Source organism: Podarcis tiliguerta (assembly GCF_965153285.1).
Source record: "Podarcis tiliguerta genome assembly, chromosome: Z".
Taxonomy (NCBI): domain Eukaryota; kingdom Metazoa; phylum Chordata; class Lepidosauria; order Squamata; family Lacertidae; genus Podarcis; species Podarcis tiliguerta.
The window spans coordinates 49,309,449-49,332,120 of record NC_139553.1 but is presented as its reverse complement, the minus strand read 5'-3'; the positions used below and the strand labels follow the sequence as shown (position 1 = coordinate 49,332,120).

The following is a 22,672-nucleotide window of genomic DNA, read 5'->3' as shown; positions in this document are numbered from 1 at the left end:
CCTGAACTGCAGTTTCAAAGCACCACCTCTACTCTTTTGAAGCAATGGCCTGGCAAGAGCAAAACACGGCACTTTAAATCTTCATTGCACAGCAGTAACTGAATGACTTAAAAAGACACAGAACCATGACTTTACCTGTGAGAGGGGAGAAGGAAACTAAAAGACAGTTGTGGTTGCCCAGCACTTCAATGCATTTCTGATGTGGCTCAATAAAATTCCTACCTGGAAAGAGCAATAGAGAACCAACCACCCATTTGAAAAAGCCCACAAAGAAACAAGCTAAGGGGAAAAAGAATAAAAGGACAACTTGCAAAGCATCCTCTGATGGCCCACACATGGGTGCTTAGTGAACAACTGATCTTTGCCAGGGCACTGGTTGCACTGGTTTCATCTAGTGCAGAGCGCTGTGCCCTCTGCCTGGGGCCCACAGACCTTGCTTCCTTCAAAAGAGAGGGAAGGTGTAGTGAACCCTGAGGAGGCATATGTACCACAGATGTTTTGGCAGATGGAAGAGGCCAGCGCAGTCGTCAAGGTGCTACCTTTGGAGAAACAGCCTTTATTTAAAAGTATGTTGGTTGTGCATACAGTCAACATTACAATCATTTTTCATTGAGGTGAAATACAGGAAGATAGTTCTGAAAGGCAGTTTTGCTCAACTGATGGTGAAGGGAAAGGAAAATTAAGACAGAATCCACCTGGAGCTTGGAGGGGACAATCCTGATGTGAATCAATTCCCATTTTCTTCTCCCCTTGGGTTTGTGTAAGAGAAGTTCCAGGTGGACTATACAATTAATTTTATAGGAGGTGAAAAGCCTGGTAGCTGCTTCAACATTCTATATGTCACTTGCTCTCTTTTCAGGCTGAAATGGCATTATTTTTTGTGCAGAGCTCCTGTAAGAGGCAAGTAAGGCAACTACAGAGAAAGCAGTTTAGCATAACATTATCCATACTCCTTCAAGAGCATCATGCCTCTGTTGTAGGGTGGTGGCACACCCTGGATATCCAATAATCACCTTAATTTCTGCTTTCATTACTATATAAAACTTAAATTACTTGGTTTTTAAAAAAAAATATTACTAATATAATTTCCCATCTTAAAATGCCTTATACATTTACAGTACTTAAAACTATTTCAGTTCTGAAGTTTAAAAGCGGGGAGGGAGGAATATGTTTGGGGGTCAAACACACAGCAAATCCCACTAGGAAAGGAGCTAGAATCAGTAGATTCATAGTGCAATTTTCTTAAAAAAGGAAAGAGAAAGAGAGAACACACAACGGCACCCCCTTTTCGTTTCTCAAATGTAAATGAACAAGACGAGGTTATTACACTGTACATGCAATAAGTTATAGCAAGCAAATGACAACAAAGTTGGAGAACTCTACAATTTTAAGCTGGTGACCAGAGCCAAAGGCAGAGGAAAATGGACACTGTGGATGCACATTTCAAAGTCCCGTAACTGTGGTGCTGGAGTAACTGCTGTCATGCCTTGTATTTCTGTTTCCCAGTCTCACTTATGACACAAATGTGCTGAAAGAGAGAGGGTAAAAGCACTGTGTGGATTAGGAGTTTAACAGCTAGGAGATGAAAAAACACTCTGCAGAGCCTGTTACCACTAAGTGTGATCAAGAAATAGGACCCAGGGGACATCTCCCACTAGGGCCTTCAACATGAGAGAAGCTCATCCCGTTCTTCATAAATACACTGGGGGCGTGAGGAACTGCCCCAGTAGATGCCCCAAGCAGAGCACCCTCTTTTTTTGGAAGGAGAAAAGGAAGTGAGTGGAGGCATCACTGCAATCCTGGCATAGCTCCTTCCCTGCCCCAGCATGGGGTGCCTCTCTCTCCTCTCCAACACTGCCCAAAGAGTTGGCTCTGCATTTCTAGGGGGTCCTTCAAATAAGGGCCTATCCTTCCCACTATAAAGCCCTGTCACCATACACTTTCCTTGCTATGTTAGAATTGCCTTAGAATTCTTGGGATGCATTCAACGTAGGGCTATGTAACCTGCAGTATACAAATTTAATAAATAATAAGAATAACAGTAAGTTCAAGCAGCACAAAGATTTATTCTTCTGCAACACAACTTCCCCTCCTCCCTTCCCCCATGAGTCCCCTAAATCAGTTCTAGGGGTTTTCCCATCCCTCTGGATAAGATCTGGGGAGGAGTAGGGGAGAAGCCCCATTTTGCTAGGGTAATCCTTTTGCTGACAGAAAGAGTTCACAGAATAACCACCATCTTATCAGCCACTAATGACTCCCAGGGTAAGTAGCTCTATTCCCTGCAGTGACAAATTATTTGGTGAATTTATTTCCAAACAACTAATCCTTCAGTTTTTAAAAGAATCCAACATTTCCAACTCTTGAAACCTGTATTTAGGAGCAACTGGGCACTTCACAAGTCCTTGATTCTGAATTACTCTTTTCCAAATCAACTGCAACATTTCACATTCCTTTAGAATTGTATCCATGACTAATTAATGTGTATAAATTTACCCCTCAAGGACTGACTACCCTTCTGTAAAATAATAAAAAAAGGTAACGGAAAAGACCCCTGACAGCTCATGATAAAAAGAAATGGTGGAGAGTGAAGCACAGAACCTGTTAGTCTGAGAGACAGCAGCTGCAAACCCTGGACAAGCTGACACAGGAGGGGTGAAAAGGACAGTACTCCCCCCCCCTTCTGTTCTTATTTTTAGTTTAGGGTTAGAGAGGTTCATAAAATTAAGCTTGGAGTACAGAAAATCTCCCCTCAGCTCATAATACTTGAATTTCGGATCCCTTAATAAAACTGACAATAAATTCAGGACAGACAAAGAAGTAAAAGACTTCTTTACAAAACACATAATTAACTTTCCAAATACACAGCAACAGGATATGGGGATGGCAAGTAGCTCAAACAGCTTTAGAAGGGGGTTAGGCAAAGTCCATGGCAGTTCACCATCGTAACCAGGTTCAGAGGCAGCGCATCTCTGAGTTACAGCTGCCTGGGGTGGTAAGAGGGGTGGTGCCACAGCAGAAAAGGCCTAGTGCCTTGTGGGCTTCGCAGAAGGAAGCCTAGAGACAGACCACTGTGTGAAACAGGGTGATGGAGAAATGGACCTTTCACTGACAAAGCTGCAGGGCTCCTTTTACCTCATTATCATCAGGAATGGAACCTGAAGAGGTAGCTATTCAGTCTAATTACAGCAAGCCACAAAACTATGATATTCTGTAACACTAGCATCAGCTTGGCTGCATGGATATTTAAAACAACAGAAGCTATGTCAGCTGTCTCACCTGCCCACCTCAGTAGATTCTAAAATGGCCATTTATTTATTATTATATATATAATTTATTATATATATATTATTATTTATTATATATTTTTATTATTTATTATATATTTATTATATATATTATATATAATTATTATATATATATATTATTATTTATGTTTACATTCCACTTTCATAAAGTATACCAAGGAAGCTTACAACATACAAACTATAATAAAATATAAATATATATAAGAAAATAATTAAAAACGTCAATAGAAATTCAGTAAATACTAGTTAGCCTTTCTTGCAAAAACTGCTTTGAGACAGGCTCTCTGCCCATCTCTCCTGGGAAATGTCACACTTGACCAATAAGGCTTAAGGATATAGAATTGAGGTTGGAGGAGAACCTAAACTGCTGTCAGGTTAATGGGGTTGTTTGGGAGCCCAACGGATCTTGGTGGGAAATACAGGAAACAGCCCTTCTGCATGGGGAGTGTGCGTAAGCCCCTTCCACCCCATTATGTGCCTGTAAAGTTTATGCCCAGCAGAGCCTGGGGTTCCCTGAGAACATATGCATATGCGTCTGCCGAAAACCTCATTCTGGCATTTCTCTACCCACCGGTAAAAGAATAATAATAATAATAATAATAATAATAATAATAATAATAATTTTTTATTTATACCCCGCCCTCCCCAGCCAAGGCCGGGCTCAGAGCGGCTTACAAGCAATAATAAAAACAAGATGAATGATTACAACTTACAAGCAATAATAAAAACAAGATGAATGATTACAAGAAGCAAAGGAAATGTTGCACCAAGGGGAAGGGGGGCTGTGGCTCAGTGGCAGAGCATCTGTTTTGCATGCAGAAGGCCCCAGGCCAGTATCCCCAGTTATGAATGGAAAAGACCTTCTGCCTTGAACCCTGGGAAGTTCTGTCAGTCAGCACTGAAAATACTGGACCAGTGGTTTGACTCTGCATAAACCAGTTTCCTACGTTCCTACTTGGCAGTAAAAATCAGGCAGAAGGGGAGCGGGGGGGGGGGGGGAATACTCTTCCTCAATTTATACAGAAGACAATCTTTGTTCATTACTTACATTTAGATCTCTGAAGTATTCATTGTAATCTAGAGCATATCCCACCACAAACTTATCTGGTACTTCAAACCCAACAACTGAAAAAGAGCCAGAATTCATCAGTATGTTAAATTTGGACAATGTTTAGATAATCATATTACATTATTTGGCTTATTCATAACCAGTTTTCTATTTGATAATGCTGCCTATTGGCATTGTTTAAAAAATGTAACAAGGATAAAACAGGGAGACATAAAACTGGCAGTACATTTTGATACAGGGAAAAGCTACACCATGTCCAAAGGAGTGAGACAGTAGTGACTAGGTGGTAAAAGGTAAAGGGTAAAGAGACCCCTGACCATTAGGTCCAGTTGTGGCCGACTCTGGGGTTGCGGCGCTCATCTCGCTTTACTGGCCGAGGGAGCCGGCGTACAGCTTCCGGGTCATGTGGCCAGCATGACTGAGCCTCTTCTGGCAAACCAGAGCAGCGCATGGAAACGCCGTTTACCTTCCCGCCAGAGCAATACCTATTTATCTACTTGCACTTTGAGGTGCTTTCGAACTGCTAGGTTGGCAGGAGCAGGGACCGAGCAACGGGAGCTCACCCTGTCACGGGGATTCAAACCGCCGACCTTCCGATTGGCAAGTCCTAGGCTCTGTGGTTTAACCCACAGCGCCACCCGCGTCACGGTAGGGACTAGGTGACAAGGCCCCAAATGAGTGGAAAAACACATACCACTGAAAGGAGTTAAATTATTGCAAAAGCTGCAATTTAAGCTGCAATCCTAAACACATTTAATAGGGAGAAAGCCCCACTGAACACAGTTTGGAGTAAATGTGCCCAGGATTGCACCGTTACCCATTTCACAATTCCTTCAGGTATCTCTACTTAAAACACACTGCAAACCAAGTACAGTACATATCCACAGAGGCCAGGTCACTCTCCTTAATTCTGCTCCAGCTCCTATAATTCTTCTCTGTCCTCATTTATCCCTCCCTCCCCATTTTGTAACATTACAGTTGTTCTTTAGGCCAGTGACTCCCTGCAGTCAAATTTCATCTACTTTCAATCTGAATATAGAGATTTTTACATTGCTTTAAAAATGTATATAAGGTGCACTGAACACTTCACTTACAGTCAGGACGGTATCCTACACTTCGAGGTGTTCTTTTGACCAACAAGCTGTTAAAAAGACCCCAAAGCAAAAAAAGTAAATTGTGGGTAGAAATTAACTCATGAAATGCACTCCATGCTCCCTGCATGCCAAGCCATTAAGTTCTGTACTCCCCCACTGCTATATCACAGTGGAAACACTGAATCTGGATTACAGTGGCAGTTAGAGGGTTCTTTCTACAGCCAAGTTTTGAGTGAACATAAAGGCTGCTCTCCCCTTCATGGATCAGTGCCTTGCCGTGGCGAAGGGGCTTGAATAACTCAGAGAAGCTATGAGCTATGCCGTGCAGGGCCACCCAAGATGGACAGGTTATAGTGGAGAGTTTTGACCAAACGTGATCCACCTGGAGCACGAACCGGCAAGCCACTCCAGTATCCCTGCCAAGAAAACTCCATGGACAAAGACAACAGGCATATAAAGGTTATGACGCTGGAAGATGAGCCCCTCAGGTCGGAAGGCATCCAACATGCTACTGAGGAAGAGCGGAGGACAAGTACAAGTAGATCCAGAGCTGATGAAGCAGCTGGGCCAAAGCCGAAAGGATGCTCAGTTGCAGATATGCCTGGAAGCGAAAGGAAAGTCCAATGCTGTAAAGAAAAATATTGCATAGGAACCTGGAATGTAAGAACCATGAACCTGGGTAAGTTGGATGTGGTCAAAAATGAGATGGCAAGAATAAATATTGACAGATGAGGGGATCAGGCACTCCCATTGCTTTAAGAACTTGCCATAGTTTGCTGTGGTCAACACAGTCAAAGACTTTTGCATAGTCAATGAAGCAGAAGTAGATGTCTTTCTGGAACTCTCTAGCTTTCTCCATAATCCAGTGCATGTTTGCAATTTGGTCTCTGGTTCCTCTGCCGCTTTGAAATCCAGCTTGCACTTCTGGGAGTTCTCGGCCCACATACTGCTTAGGCCTGCCTTGTAGAATTTTAAGCATAACCTTGCTAGCGTGTGAAATGAGTGCAATTGTGCGGTAGTTGGAAAAGACCCTGCTGCTGGGAAAGATTGAAGGCACAAGGAGAAGGGGACGACAGAGGACGAGATGGTTGGACAGTGTTCTCGAAGAGCTACCAGTATGAGTTTGACCAAACTGCGGGAGGCAGTGGAAGACAGGAGTGCCTGGCGTGCTCTGGTCCATGGGGTCACAAAGAGTCGGACACGACTAAACAACAACAACAAAGGCTGCTCTTTGACCAATTGTGTATGAGGAGGAGCAGGCATTGAAAAGTATTCTCTTCCTCCTTCAGTGGTGCCAGAAGGGGAAATTCAGCACATCACCGTTCTGTGCCTGAAGCATCTCCCCCCTGCCTAGGCCCCTGCACTGCCATGAAACTTGTGCAGCAGAAAAGTGACTTTACCTATGCTCAAAATATACTGTGGACAGTGGGAGACTTTCCTCAAAATATACAGAATAAATAAAGAAGTTTGTTTAGGAAGGCAGAGTTATTCTGATAATTAAAGTTAAAAATTAGTATTTAAGCTAGCTACTGGGTGAAATGCAAGAGTCATTGTACTAAGAACGCAGAAGGTCTACTAAGAGTAAGTATAATATGTGGGTGTTTAAGAGAGAAGTGATCCAAGATGACACTCATTTTTAGACCAGAAACTAAACTGTTAAAACCTTTTAATAAAGCAATTTCCCTTAGACTAGTTCTCTTTGTTATTCAGTCTTGGGCAGCTGAAGCATAGAGGTGGATTGAGAGCCCACTGCTTTTAACTATGGGCACCTTCATCACAAAGGCAATAATCAATATCCAGCACAAGCAATGGAGAAAAATTAACACCCCCAACCTTGCACTTATTAACTCCTAAACGTAACTGACCTCAAAAGGATACAAAAAGATGTGTAACTGTACCACCTTTTTTCATCATTCTGCAAAAGTTCCTGAGAAAGCAAATTGTAGCAAATGCAGGAATTAAACATACCTGGCTACTTTCACCATCTTTGGGTTGTACTGCTTAAGCAGAGACAGAAGAGTCTTCATTGTCTTACCAGTGTCAATTATATCCTGACATTTAAAACAAAAAGTGCCTTGTGAAGTGAAGCTGCAGCCAAGTACCTCTTACAGGTTCATAATTAACTAAATCATACATACGAGGAGGAATAAAATTCAGGGTCATTTGGTGCTCATTTGTGTCTGTCAGTAATTATAAGGGGGGGGGGGGGATGAAGGGAACATATCTGCAAATGGATATGGTCCCAGAATTTGAAGTGCACACCAATACTTGATCAGCTCTTTACATGGTCTCCACAAGAACAAGAGCATTTTTGTGTAAAATATTAACAAGCTCCAGCTGAATTAAGTCACAATGCAATTAAGCAGAATCAGTTCAACAATGCATTCTTGGCTATCCATCTTAGTAGTAAAAAAACCTGCATGCGAATTAAGTGCTCGTACAAGAGAAATTGCTTTTTCTTTTGAGAGAGCTTTAATCCATACTTTAGCTTAGGGATAGTTGTTGTTCTGGAGTAAAATGGTGCTACATTATTTGTACTGGTTTCACAGCATTACCTCAAATCATACCTATTAAAAAAGGAAAATGTAAACTGTTGTACTTACTTCTACAATCAAGACATTCTAGGAGAAAGAGAAAAATAGAAACTCATGAGTAATTGCTCATGAGTTTAATTAAGTCAACACTTGGTTTCCAATTTATATTTATCCAAACCTTTTCAGGATGCCTGTTTTTCATTTTTCATTTCCCTGATTAACCAGCACACAAATATAGGTGAATACTTCAACTATGAAGCAAACCAGCAGAAAATGGCTACAAAATTATGCCCTGTGGTTAAACAACTCAGGTTTCTACTGCTCATTAGCACAAACTCAAAATCGAAAGTTTATCATAGTTCAGAAATAAAGTACCAATTTCAATGCAACAAGTTTCAGAACCAACTGAGGGGGCGGGGAAGCATTAGTACCAGAGGAAATACAACATGTGCCACATCCTATTCTTTCTAATGCACTGATATTGCTTAGCTAGTTTAGGCACCTTCTCAAGGGCAAGCTAACAACAACAAAAATATTGAACATTCATCATCAGAACAGCTTTGTAAAAATTAGGACGGCCCTGGATCAGTAGCAGAAGGTCCCAATTTCAATTCCTGGCTATCCAGAAGGGGCTGGAAATGTTCCATCTGAAACCCTGCCGAGAAATCGCCAGTCAGGGAAGACCATCCTGAGCTTGATGGATCAACGGCCTGACTATGTATAAGGCAGTTTATAACTAGTGCCACATTAGAATTCAGAACAGGGAGTACTCATTCATATTTTCATGAGTTGTCTTCATATTTAAAGTAGAGAGTGATTTAGAACTGAATCATGTACCTAAATGTGAATATTGAGTAGGGGGTGAACCCCCCAACCCCCACATAAACAAAGCCTAGAGGTTGCAGAGTGCAAGTAAGGAGCACCCAAGGCCCTAGAGGCATCATTGGTATGGTCACTTGCAGACAGAACCTCAAGGCGTCCTGTGCAATCCTACATCTCTATATCTACTGGGAGGCACAATCGGAAGCCTTCTGTGAAAGCTTAGAGAATAACTGATAGCAGGGGAGGGGTTAAGGTTTCCAAAAATTTTGTATGATCTTTATAGCATTACTTGCTACTGTCATTAATATTTACTGTTAGAAGTGAAACGTTTCACACCTTACATGACAAATGAAAGTTGAATGTCTTGACAAGCAGCTCTGTTTGTACGGCAGAACCAGGAGAGGGGAGACGTAACAGAATATTGCAACAGCCTTTGGGGGACATTTCTTGCTCTATACAGCAGTAGGCACAAAATAGAGGATGAGATGAATGCTGCTATTAGACAGAAGCAGCACTACAAAGAAGACAAGATGCACTTCAGAAGATGTTCGAGTGCAGGAGTGAGGAACCTGTGGCCCTCCAGAGACTGTTGGAATCCAACCCACATCAGCCACTGCCAGCACGGCTAACCATCAAGGATGATCACAAGGAGTTGTAATCCAGCAGCATCTGGAGGGGCACAAGCTCCCCACCCCAGAATTATATTTTAAGAAGTCTTATCTTCTCAATGCTGTAAAGATAAGGGGAAGGGCTCAGTGGTAGGGCAGCTGCATTGCATGCAAAAGGCCCAAAGTTCAACACCCTCCAAGCCCCTCCAGGGTCAGGTTGGTAGGTGATCAGGTGACTGGAAGAGACTCTTTGCTGCCAGATATCCTGCAGAACCATTGCTAACTGGAGCAAACAATGCTGGGTTAGGGGGACAAATACACATACCACATTGGAGATACAGTGGTACCTTGGCTTACATACGCTTCAGGTTACAGACTCCGCTAACCCAGAAATAGTACCTCGGGTTAATAACTTTGCTTCAGGATGAGAACAGAAATCGTGCTCTGGCGGTGCGGCAGCAGCTGGAGGCCCTATTAGCTAAAATGGTGCTTCAGGTTAAGAACAGTTTCAGGTTAAGAACGGACCTCCGGAACGAATTAAGTACTTAACCTGAGGTACCACTGTATTGCAGGCTCGGTTCCATACCACCACAATAAAGCTAGTATTGCAATAAAACAAGTCACACTTTTTGTTGTTGTTGTTTCCATTTGGATAAAAAAGCTTTGTTTACACTATGCTGTAGTCTAGGCAAGGGGCCCCTGCAACCAAGGGCAGGAGGAGAAAAACCCAGCCCCAGCCCTGGCCAGCTCCACTGCTGTGGCCAGAAAAGGGGGGGGGGCTTTCTTACACTGGAAGTGAGTGGGCTGCCTGCAGCTGCACCCTGGTCCTCGTAAAGAGCAGTATCTGCGGAGTGCAACAAAGTGAGGTGCGATGAAAGGAGGCATGCCTGCAGTCTGACCTGCAGCTTCCTGTGTTCCTTTGAAGATGTATCAGACTGCAAAAGCTAATCCTAGAAACAAAAGTGTCAGGGGAAATAAAAAACTTGAAACCTGAACCAACAAAATGCCACAAATAAACATAATATGCATACATCTGTGCCAGGCATTTTCTGTTCACAGGTTGCACTTCACTGATTCAGATTTCAAGTCTTATACTTTGGTTTTTAAAATTGTTTCCTTGTCTTGATTACCGTAGCATTATGTTTCTTTGGTCACAGTTGTCTCCTTTTATACTTCTAAAGTAACAAGACTCCCGAAGAGTATTTGCAGTTTCCTTTTTTCAAATTTAGATTGCCTTGCACAAACAGACTTTGCAGCATGGAACACTGGAACAAAAATGAGGGAAATTGCTCCTAAGGTGTTGCATGCAGTTGATATGGCCATGTTCTATTATAATGTTTCTTAGTAGCAAGTGCTACCACTTACAAAAGACAACATAAGCCACATCCGTCAGTGGCTGCTTGATCAAAACAATAGTCTTGCCTAGTCCTCATTCCAGCAGTGACTCTCAGGTGCCTCTGGGGACTTACAAATTGGGCATGAGGATAATAACCTTCCCCAGATTGTGTCCCCAGCATCTGGTATAGAGAGCTCTGCTGCTTCTGTATAATGAAGTTCTACTTCACTATAACAGCTAATAGGAATTGATGTGTTTTTTCTCTATGATTTTTTTTAAGCCCCTAAGAAAGGGGCGACAAAAACATACACAGCAATTCTGCTGTTGCAAAATACAGCCAGCGAGAGAAGAGGACCTTGCAACCTGGCGCATGTGCACTCCCACCTTTATTTGCATCTCACAGAATGGATTCAATTGTGCTCTGTCTTTAAGTGTAACTAATTGGTGATGGAAAATTAGTAGCATACAAAAGTGCTTCACAGAAATTTCTGTATCTATCTATCTATCTATCTATCTATCTATCTATCTGTCTATCTCTATCTATATATCACCATTTATTACATACCTTGCCAGTCAAGGTTGAGAGGTCATCCCCACCAATTACCTTTATATCACCAGTGGACTGGTCATTCTGATTTTAGAGAGAAAAGAAAAAGAAAGGGTTTGGAGGAGAATAATAATAAAGTGAATCTTCACTATACACACACACACACAAACAAACAAACAAACAAACAAACAAACCAAAAGCCCTACTTGAAAAATGAAGCTTTTAAAAAGTTTGTAAATCCTGGCTGGCAACATTCACCATACAACAGAGGAAGAGGAAAATTTTCCCAATCCTGCACAGAATAAGGCTCCCTCTTTCTTCTTCTTCTTCTTCCTCTTCTTCTTCTTCTTCCTCCTCCCATCAGGTTTTTTTCAGAAATGTGAACTCAAAGCGACTTACAAAGACAGGAGTGCTTCTCCCCCACCTTGACTAAGCCTCTTAAAAATGAACATAAAACATCACTCCCACCCCTCCCAACCCTCAAAACTCTGTAAACAATTTAATTTCTAATTTCACAGACAACTCAAGCAAATTATAAATTTATGTTTCCAATTAGGTTGTTTCTACTTATCTCCCCTCCTTTTTGTGTACTTTAATCAGGTCCTTAGTTAAGGGGAATGGGATCACAGAAGTATAGTGCCCTGATCACAGAAATAATATACTCCATATGTGCTTTTCAAATTCTTAGTTTAAGTTTTTCTTATATGACTTTAAACTCCCAAGTATTTTCTGTTTCCTCAATGATAAATGTTACACTGAACAATCACCTACCTTCTTAAAGTAAAAGAAAAACCTTTAATAATCAAAAAATAAAACCAAGCACATAATTTCCAAAAGCAAGTTGTTATCCTCCTTGGACCTAAGCCTCAGCTAAATGTTAACATCAATGGTATTCCTCATAGAATCACAGAACTGTAGAGTTGGAAGGTGTAGGATGTAAAAATGTATTGCAGTCAAATAAAACATTCCCACAATGCGCATGCAATGTATCACTCAGGAGAAAACTTGCTAGTTCCTCCTGAGCTGGGACAGACTTCCTTTGCATGTGACTTGGTGTGGGTGTGGTCTGTTCTTGGACAGATGAGCACATGGCCTCCATGTTCCACCTTTTTTGTTTTCCATTTTTTGTGTTCCTAAGAGTTAGGAGGAGTGACTGCTGAATCGCAGCCACTTGAGACTATTTCCCTTATAGTTAGTGAACTATACATAGTTCACATTGTTATAGGCTGTTCTGTAAATTAAGTCTGCCTTCAGGGATCTTATTGTGAACTGGATGATTGTAAGTAAACTAGTTTTATGTTAACTTTAATCATATGGTTGTGTCTATTCTTTTAGGAGGGATATAAATAGGGAAACCAGGAATCCTAAACAGTGAGGCTCAGACAAGCCTGCAACTAGCTAACTGCTGTGTAATTTAAAAGGGAGATTGTTTAACAACTCTGCTAAGTATGGAACTTGCTGATGCAAGTTAGGAAGGATATAATAAAATAATATATCCCCTCAAACATCCCCACAGAAGGGACCTCCAAGAGTCATGTAGCCCAACCCCCCACAATGGAGGAATCACAACCAAAGAATCCCTGTCAGATGGCTTTCCAACCTCTGCTTTAAAAGCTCCAGCGCCATTTGAATAGGACATGGAAGATGCAGCAGGCTTGTTTGCTCCTATTCCAGAAGGCAGAACCAGAACCAGCAGGTTCAGATTACAAGAAAGGGGACCGTGACACAACATTAGGAAGAACATTGTGACAGCAAGAGCCATTCAACATTAGAACAGGCAGCCTTGGACGGTGGCAGACTCTCCTTCGTTGGTGCTTTTAAACAGTGGTTGGATAGCCATCTGCGTGAGCGACTGCAGACACACTTACGCAATAGCTCTTCAGCCTGATGAAATCAACGGTCATAGGGATAGACTTGTCACTGTTTCGATTCAGGGCTTTGATATAATCCAGCAAGTCAGCAAAGAACTTGTAGCCCCCTTTAAGTACACAGAGAGCCACGATGTGATGCCCTCCCATACTCTGCATGATTTCTCGTGCCAGTCTTTCTGTTCTGTGGAAAGAGAAACAAACTAATTTGCCACACCGAGCCCAGTGCCAGGCCTCTCTCTCTCTCACACACACACATTTATTTGTACCATTTCTAAACCAGCCTTCCTCCAAGGAGATTCCAGGGCATATACAAATCTATATCATAAGAATAATAAATTACAACATAAAAATATAAAACTATTCCAAAAGACCAACAGTCAGAACATGAGTTAAAATCAAACTGCTACTCTAAGGCCTGCCCAAAAAGATGTGTCTTCACACCACATGGAAAACTCAGTAAGAAAGAAGTCAGCCATAGTTCTGGAGAGAGGAGAAAAAATATATGCAGATGGGGCCTTAAGACTATTAAGACTCTTCCCCACACAACTGCCCACTGAGTAGAAATCACCAATGGGATTGCAAGAAGGGTGTCCCAATAAGATTTCAACACCCAGACTGACAAGTAACAGGGGAGGCCCTCCTTCAAGGACTTGAGACTGAGAATTATTCTCATTATATCATGTTATTATTCACCCCCACTGGCTTGGACAAACCATGGTAAGCATTCATGCAAAGATAAAGCCAACAGAGCATCTTTCCCTGATATTGTATTTATCTCCCATCTGACAAAATAGGGCTATTTACTGGTCAGTGACATTGCTGCTTTTTCTCACTTGTCAAGGTTAATCTAATAGCAGTACTGCCAAACTCCCTTGATTTTACAGGGCAGCATGTGCCAAAGTAAATCTCAGTCTCTGCCTAGTTACTGGACAACTTTCAAAAGATATGAAGCATACAGGTCTTCAGAAGGTAAATTAATTCACTTTTTAAAGCATATTGCAGCTTGGATTAGTAAGGCACCAACAATACACTCCGGAAATTCAGAAAAAGGAAACAGAAAGCTGTTCAAATTTTTAAAGTTCTGTGCTTTCAAGATTTATACACCAGTGTGTCAGTGAGGAAACTTGTTACCTAATATATACACATGCACACACTTAATTTACAGTATGTCCTTATATCCCTTTTCTCATTAACGAAAGAATTATGGGGAAATTACCTGTCTTTTTATGGGTCAGGAACCGGTAACAATTTGCTAGAGGTGCAGAAAATTAGAGCAATGGTTCCCAAGCTTCACCACCCCCTTAGACCACCTCAAAATTGCTGATGGACCACATAAGGATTTTTGTTTGCTGTAGCAATGGTAATGTACTCCACTAGAAGCCATTTGATTTGCAATTGCATTTTTACTTCTTATATATTATACTTTTTGTATTACAAATTAAAACCCAATATAAGAATTAAAAGACACAATAAAAATACTATTACGAATTAGTATCAATATTTAATGTGATGGATGTGCCATCTCCTGTCTTCAGCCACAATCTACATAAATGCTGTGGACAGGCTGAATGGAGCAGTCATCCGCAGACCACAATTTGGGTTCCACTGAACTAGGAAGTCCAATCCAGGAGGAGCTGTGTGCTCCTCAGAGCACTGTGTTGCTGGCATAGGAGATGTTCCCTTCCACAGCAACTGGCTTTACTGTGTACAGAGGCAATTTATCTACACTCCAGTAAACCAGACACTGCTTCCAAGCAAGCTGCAAGAGCCACCATAAAGTAAAACCTCCTTAGAACAAACATGCAGAGGCTTGCATGCAAATAATCATTTTTGAATATTGCTGAGAGTAAAACAAACCTGTCCATAATAAGCCCATGAGGAATATATACTTTTTCCAAATCTTCTGCATAATGTTTTGGTATGCAAAACAAGTCTAGGTCATATCCTTGTTCATCATCTCCAATCTAAAAGGAAAACAAAAGGTGAGGTCAGGTACAATGTGTTACATATCCTCCCAGAGAACAAATATATATATAAAAGCCTCATAATCTGGGATTACTCAAAAATTCAAAGCTATAATCTATTGGCAGAGTGTATGTTTTGCCTGTGTGAGGCTCCAGGGGGCTTCAACTATGGTATTTCCAGTGAAAAAGATATCGGGGAATGGATTTTATTCTGTTAATTAGCTTTGAGATGAAGGAAAAATATTTTGATGCAAAGATAGTTTGTGCAGTTGGGGTGGGTTATCATTTATAATGGAAAAATGGGAAAAGTTAAATAAAAATAATATTGAGAAAATATTATCTAAGGACTAGGCAAGGCAATGAGAACTTTCAGAGCTATGGAAGAGTCAGTGGGATCAATAGAGGACAATGGCGCACCATTTCTGACTTGAATCCTCAAAATACATGACAGCAAAGCTCCATAGCAGAGCATGCAAGTACAGTTTTCTCCTCCCCACCCTCCAGCAAAGAGGGCTCCTCCAGGAAGGCAAGCTGAATAATGTATATTTGCTGCTACTCATGGGTTTATCTGCCACCACAGCCTTCAGATCCTACTCAGAGACTCATTGACTCTGGGAGGAATGCACCAGTTGAAAACTGCAGACAACTACAATCTCCTCCCATCTTTGAACTGGGAATCGTGATTCTGCTACAGGCATACTTTAGCACCAAGAGAATGCTGGGCACTGCACAGAACGCACAGCTGACTAGGGACCAGGGAGAGAAAGTGGGGAAGGGTTGAGGGGAATCAAGTGGCAGGGGAGGAAATAGTTTGGGAGAGGCTTTGGGGAAGAAGTAGACCCTGAGGAGGACAATACAGTATTTGTGATTAGGTATTATGCTTAGGTGGCAAGAATACACAGAGGAACTATACCAGAAAGAAATGGATGCCCCGTACACCCCAGGTAGTGTGGTTGCTGACCTTGTTTTCCCTGTAGTGATGTATGGAAGTGAGAGCTGGACCATAAAGAAGGCTGATCGCCGAAGAATGGATGCTTTTGAATTATGGTGCTGGAGGAGAATCTTGAGAGTCCCATGGACTGCAAGAAGATCAAACGTATCCATTCTTAAGGAAATCAGCCCTGAGTGCTCACTGGAAGGACAGATCGTGAAGCTGAGGCTCCAATACTTTGGCCACCTCATGAGAAGAGAAGACTCACTGGAAAAGACCCTGATGTTGGGAAAGATGGAGGGCACAAGGAGAAGGGGACGACAGAGGACGAGATGGTTGGACGGTGTTCTCGAAGCTACAAACATGAGTATGACCAAACTGCGGGAGGCAGTGGAAGACAGGAGTGCCTGGCGTGCTCTGGTCCATGGGGTCATGAAGAGTCGGACACGACTAAACGACTAAACAACATTATGCTGACCCTTTCAGATTCCACATTTCTGAGGCTTTTTTGAAAACAGCAACAACAGAAGTTTTTTTTGGGAGGTGGAATTTGATTTAAAAAACCTAAAAGTTTGAGAAAAAGCCAGGATACTGCACTACAAGCAGCTCCTAAAATAATATAGCCCCAAGATATCAAAAACAAAACACTGTTCGGAATGTTTAAAATATGTTAAAGAATACTGAAAACCTCAGTTTCAAACAGCAGTAAGTGACTAGACCTTATTAGTCCTAGAGATACATTTGGCGACTTTTAAAGGCATGGAGAGGTGCATGTTCCCCTTATCAAAGCTAAGATCAACATACTGATTATGTGTGTGTGGTTTTTTAATTGCTTCTGCTACCAACCACACTTGGCTGTCCTGTATGCTACTGAGCAGCAATACAACTAAAGAATCCCTCGTTGTGAATTATAGTCTCATGAGAAACATTCTGCAGGTAGAAACAACTAATTTGATTGCAGCAGCAAGCCAGACGCACTTTTATGCAATGGCCTTGAGAGGAACACCATGCTCCTTTGCCTCTTCATAAACCAATTGGTTAACACCCACATGGCAGAAAGAAACTGAACCCGGCTTGTGATAAATAGATGCTGAAAATGTGTCTTAATGTTCCACAGAGACTGTAGCACTTGGAACAGAACAGCCTCCCCCAAACTGGTACCCTCTAGTCAAAAACACCTGAAGGGCTAGAATAAAATATGCTACAGAAATCCATAAACAGCAAATGTTTAGATTTATCAGAAGGCTTGTGCAGAACCCTGTTGGCTCTGCATTTATTATTAGGTTTCTCAAATAACATTTTCTCATCTTTCCACTGAACTGAGCATTTCAGTTCATCTGCCAGAGATAGAGGTTCTATCAGTGGGCATTACTGGTGTCTGGAAGACCCCAGATTGGGTTCCCCTACTTGCAGTGCCCACTATGAGAGAATTTATTTATTTATTAAAATTTCTATACTGCACTTCAGCAGAGGATCACAGGTGAAGGGCCAAATACATAACATAGTAAAGAACAAAAACAACAATTCAAAAGGCTGTAGATTGCTAAACTAGCCAAGGCCTTGGGAGAAGAGGAATGTTTTTGCCTGGCACCTAAAGATATATAATGAAGGTGCCAGGTGAGCCTCCCTTAAATGCCACAAACAAGGAGCCACCGCAGAAAAGGCATTCTCTTGTTGTGGCTTTCTGGACCTCTCATGAAGGAGGCACACAAAGAAGGGCCTCCGATTATGATCACAGGGTCCGGGGAGGCTGATATGGGGAGAGGTGGTCCTTGAGGTATTGCAGTTCTGAGTCAAAACGCAGCACTTTTAACTGAGCCTGGAAAATAATTGGCAACTGGTGCAGTCGGGCCAGGATTGGTGTGATATGCTCAAACTGGCTTGCTCTGGTGAGAAACCTGGCCACTGAATTCTGCACCAAGTTTCCAAACCGTCTTCAGAGGAAGCCTCACATATAATGCATTACAGCAATCAAACCTAGAGGTTACCAGAGCATAGACAACAGAAGTAATGTTCTGAATCCAGGGAGGATTTCTTGGCTGAGTGGTTTCACCACTGCTTCCTTGAAGCGGGCAGGGACCACCTCCTCCTCTCGCAAGACCATATTAACCACTTCCCTGGCCCAGCCGGCTGTCCCTCCCCTGCTAGTTTCTATCAGCCAGGAGGAGCAAGGGTCCAGAGCGAAAGCGAGTGCCCTGGCCGATCCTAGCACCTTGTCCATGTCTTTGAGCCTTACTAACGGAAACTCATCCAACACAACAGGACTAGACTGTGCTCTGGACACCCCTCGAGATTCATCTGCTGTTAACAGTGGCGTCAAGATCCTGGCAGATGTAAGCAGTTTTATCCAATGCTTTGCAACCAAATCACAGTGAGCTACTGTCTGTTCTCCCACCTCCTTTGCTCCCAACTGTAAAAGGTCCGGTACTACCCAGAAAAGCTCTTTACTGGACAGCACAGTGAGGAGGCATACTTTACTATCATTCACTGCCACTAAGTAAGCTTGATGATGATCGCTCGCCAGTGTTCAATTGCATTCCACTGGAGTTTTCATTCATTTGCGTTCAAGCCACCTCCAAGCTTGTCTATGCCCTAAGCTCTGCAGTACATCATGGAGCCAAGCTCCTTGCATAGAACTTGACCAGCGTTAAACAGCAACTGATCAATCCAGACTTTTGTACCCCTTCAATTCAAGAAGCAGGAGTCAGGCAGTGGTAGCGGTTCCTCTATGAACATCAGTTTAGAAAGCCTGGGTTCAAATGATAACATAAAAGATGCCATGTTGCTGACATTTCAAAGTATTTCACCAGAGGAAACTTTGAGGTTCCCTGACTTGTGGTGATGCCTCTCTCTCTCCCTACTAAATCTGGCTTTTGACACCCCACCTTAATTCTACCCCTCAAGTTAATATAATATAATATAATATAATAATATAATATAGGTATAAGTATTGTATACAGTTGTATACTGTATACTTAGGTATTGCAGAAAGAAAGAATAACTATCCTGAGATGAGGAAAACTGAATTTCAAAATCCACTTTCATAGTAAGGCATTGGGTTAATTTAATGAAAAATGTTCAAACTTATGGTGTTGTCTTATCCAACTGAACATGCTGACATGTTCAGTTACAGAAATCAGTTGGAGTCCTTTTTATTTGCATCAAACCCAAATATGGCTAGTTCAAGCTTATGAAGTCAAGGACACACAAGAAACATATTTCAGAACTAGACTCCTTGAACAGGAAATTACTCATCTTCACATGTGCTTGGTGAGTACAGTCCTATGCACATTTACTAGGAAGTAAGCACCACTGAGTTTAATAGGTTACACAGCACAATCCTAACCATGTAAATGCAGAAGTAAGTCCTACTGAATTCAGTGGGGCTTACTCCCAGGCAAGTGGGTTTAGGATTGCAGCCCAAATGTGTCTAAGGCTGCAACATTAAACCACTTACCTAGAAATAAGCTGCTTGACCTCAGTAGGCCTAATATTTTTTTTTAAGAACACAAAAAATAGTTGCATACTTTTGTAGATATTAACTCTGGCAATATCCATATACAAACAGATAAATTATTGTAATGGTTTGATGCAAAAGGCATAACTTGAGATGAAGGCATTCTGAATATGCCCAGAAACCTTATTCTTTATTTATACCTCAAAAAATCATCCCTAGTATATTAGAAATACAGATTATGGTCAGGGTCATGAGTGCTTGTACAAGTTAAGCCTTCTATCCCTTATCAGTAACACTACTGAAAAACATGGTTTCCCCCCTTTAAAAACCTCTTTTTCCTTGAGACACCAAATGAATATTCCCCCTCCACTTTAAACTCTTCAACCCTCCCCAGATTAACCTCCAGTTTAAAGCCATTCACCTTCTCCTTCCTTCCTCTTTGAACCCTATTAGCTGGGGGTACATATTAATTCCCCCAACTCTCTGAATGTAACAAAATCTTTTTTCCTTCTGTTCCAGGTTATCATTCTCCTCTCCAGAGTTTCCTGAGGAGGCGCTAACCCTGCCCTCCCCCAGCACCCCTTCAAAAAGTAGGGACGTGGGGAGGAGGGCTGACCCTGGTCCAAATCAGCCTCCCCAAATTCAGCCGCACAACCAACTGGACGCTCCTTCGCCTGCCCTGCCTGCAACAAAACATGCCTCTCCCCTTTTGGGCTCTGCAGCCACAGCTGAAACCCTCCAAGGCTTCACTCCCAAAGGCAGCACACTCTTCGTATGTCAACCAACTGCCCCTTAACAAAACCTGGAATTACGGTATATAGCCAGATTCTTAGAAATGCTGGTGGTGTGCCTCTTTATCTGTTTGAGTGTTTTAAACTTCTTGTACATTATAATGCATTGCAATCATCCTCTTCCCCTGATTTTAGAGTTTTATCACATTTTGTAAACCGATCTGAGGCTTTTAAATGTGTTTTTCTCTTTTTGGGGGCCATCAATTGGTGTATGAATTTTATGAAATAATATATGCAAACCATCACAATCATTTTGGGGGTGGCGTGTGGAGGGGATAACTGCGGGGGAGGTGGAGGTCCACAAGGGCCTCTCCCCCCTACCTCCTTTTAAGCGGACCCCACATCTCCAGACACCCTCAGGGCCCCCATCGCAGGCTCCAGGCCCCCTGCCCTTGGCCTTCCAGCACCTTCCCACATTATGGGTCCCCCACCCCAGCTACCCACTTGGCGGGGGGGGGGAGAAAGCCCCGATGCCCCCATGCCTTGCAGGGCGGGGGTTTGAGGGTCGCCCCCCCGCCTCATGTGGGGCTATGTCCGCAGCCCCCCTCCCAGCCCCCTCCCCACGCGGCCCCTCACCACGATGCAGGCGGCGCTGGCGCGGGGGTGACCGCTGTGCCCGGCCATGGCGGCGTGGGAGGGAGCGGCCGGCCGGCCGGCGAGGCTCTCCTCGGTCCCTCCTCGGTCGCGGGGCTCCGGCAGCGGGGAAGGGCTGCTGGGCGGCTGCCGGCGCGGCGGTGCGGAGAGACGTCCCGGAGAGAAGAGAGGGAAGAAGGAGCGGCGCGCGGGCGGGCGGGCGGGCCGGCAGCAACCGCCTCAGCCCAGCCCAGCGCTGCTCGTGAGGAGGACGCCTCCCGCGACGCCCGCCGCGCGCAACATGGCCGCCGCCGCCGCCGCCACCAAGGGAGGGGGGTGCGGGGGCGTCGCCGCCGTCGCCTCAAGGCCTCACGAGAAACAAGCCCTGTGGGATGTCACCCCCATAGGTCTCCACATAAGGTGAGGGGAAACAACGCCCCCCTTCCCCGCCACACATAAATAGATATAGAAGAACAACAGCGCCCATAGACGAAGCACACACGTGTGTGTGTGTGTGTGTATTCATAGAGGAGGGCGAGGGAAACTCAACACCCCCGTATAAAAATGAGGGCGGTCCCCACCCCAAATAAGGAACAATCAAATAAATCGAAAGTAGTACTCGCACATGCATTTAACGGTGCTGAGATTATCTGTCTCTCTATCTGTATATCTCAGCACCCTCCTTTTTTACGAGTACTTATTTTCGATTTATTTATTCATTTATTATATATATATATACATAATATGAGACTTGTCCCTCCGTTAATAACAATGGGATGGACCTCAGCACTCTGCCCCTTATTGACAGCCTGCTTGCTTTGAGTTCAGCTGACCATTTTGTATGTGGCTACTCCAAAGTAACCCTCGCCGAGATCAACAGGGCTGGGGTGGGGTAGTGGTTTTTGTTTTTTTTGTTTTGTTTTTTGTTAAGATCCCCTATTTTTCGCACCCCCCCCAGGACAGCGTTTCTTCATCGCCCCCCCCCCTCCACAGAAGGCTCCTGGGGTCGCCCAACCCGCAGCTCCCTCTTCCTCCCCACAATAGCCCTGGCGGTCCTTTCCCTGCTCCGCCTATTTGCTTTGATAAGAAACCCTCCCAGTTTGCTCATGAGTAAGCCTGAAAGGGCGCAAGGGGCAGGTCTGCTCCAGATATGCCTCACGCAGGCAAGGGGTTGGTTTATTTTCTTCTTCTGTTTCTGCAACAACTTCACAGTGTGGTTGCCATCAGAATGCCACCCTGTACCTGCTCTCCCTCAATTCCACCCCAATTTACGCTTTCTTGGTGGAAAGCTATAAAATAATTAAAAAATTCTCCAGTAGCACCTTAGTTCTGTGTATAAGCTTTTGTGTGCATGTTTCAGTGTATCTGAAAAAGTGTTCATGCACACTAAAGCTTATATCCAGAACAAACCAACTGTCTCTAAACTGCTACTGGACAATTTTTTAATTTATTTTGCCTGCGTCAGACCAACACGGCTACCTACCTGAATCTACAATTGGGGGAAAGTTGATAAACTAAAAAGAACAAAGGTACATGTTGCCAACAACTGCTTTGTGACATCTCAGCCACTTATTTACAATTTCTGGAAGCACCATATGTATTTTAGCTGTCAGTGTGTCTTGCTGTTAACCAGGAGGCTGGTGGTTCAAGCTCACTCAGGGACAGCTGTGGCCAGGATTGCTGCACTGCAGCAGGTCAGACTGGATGATCACTTCCAGCTCTATAGTTCTGTGATTCTGCTCCAGTCCAATACTAGGCTTCTTTATTCCT

The 22,672-nt window shown here is 43.2% G+C and overlaps 1 protein-coding gene across 2 annotated transcripts; it reads right to left on the bottom strand.

The window, feature by feature from the left end:
- Positions 1-536: 536 nt before the first annotated feature.
- On the bottom strand, positions 537-21,375 carry HPRT1 (hypoxanthine phosphoribosyltransferase 1). Of its 2 annotated transcripts, XM_083422702.1 has the most exons (9): positions 20,906-21,375; positions 15,044-15,150; positions 13,184-13,367; positions 11,334-11,399; positions 8,072-8,089; positions 7,437-7,519; positions 5,469-5,515; positions 4,354-4,430; positions 537-1,528 (listed from the first exon to the last, which is right to left on the bottom strand). In XM_083422702.1, exons 1-9 carry the CDS (start codon positions 20,951-20,953, stop codon positions 1,481-1,483), a joined length of 678 nt encoding a protein of 225 aa, XP_083278828.1. In that variant the 5' UTR covers positions 20,954-21,375; the 3' UTR covers positions 537-1,480. The 2 variants fall into 2 exon arrangements, with proteins under 2 accessions (XP_083278828.1, XP_083278829.1); XM_083422703.1 differs by lacking the exons at positions 537-1,528; positions 4,354-4,430; positions 5,469-5,515; positions 7,437-7,519; positions 8,072-8,089 and adding an exon at positions 8,858-9,276.
- Between the last annotated feature and the right edge of the window lie 1,297 nt (positions 21,376-22,672).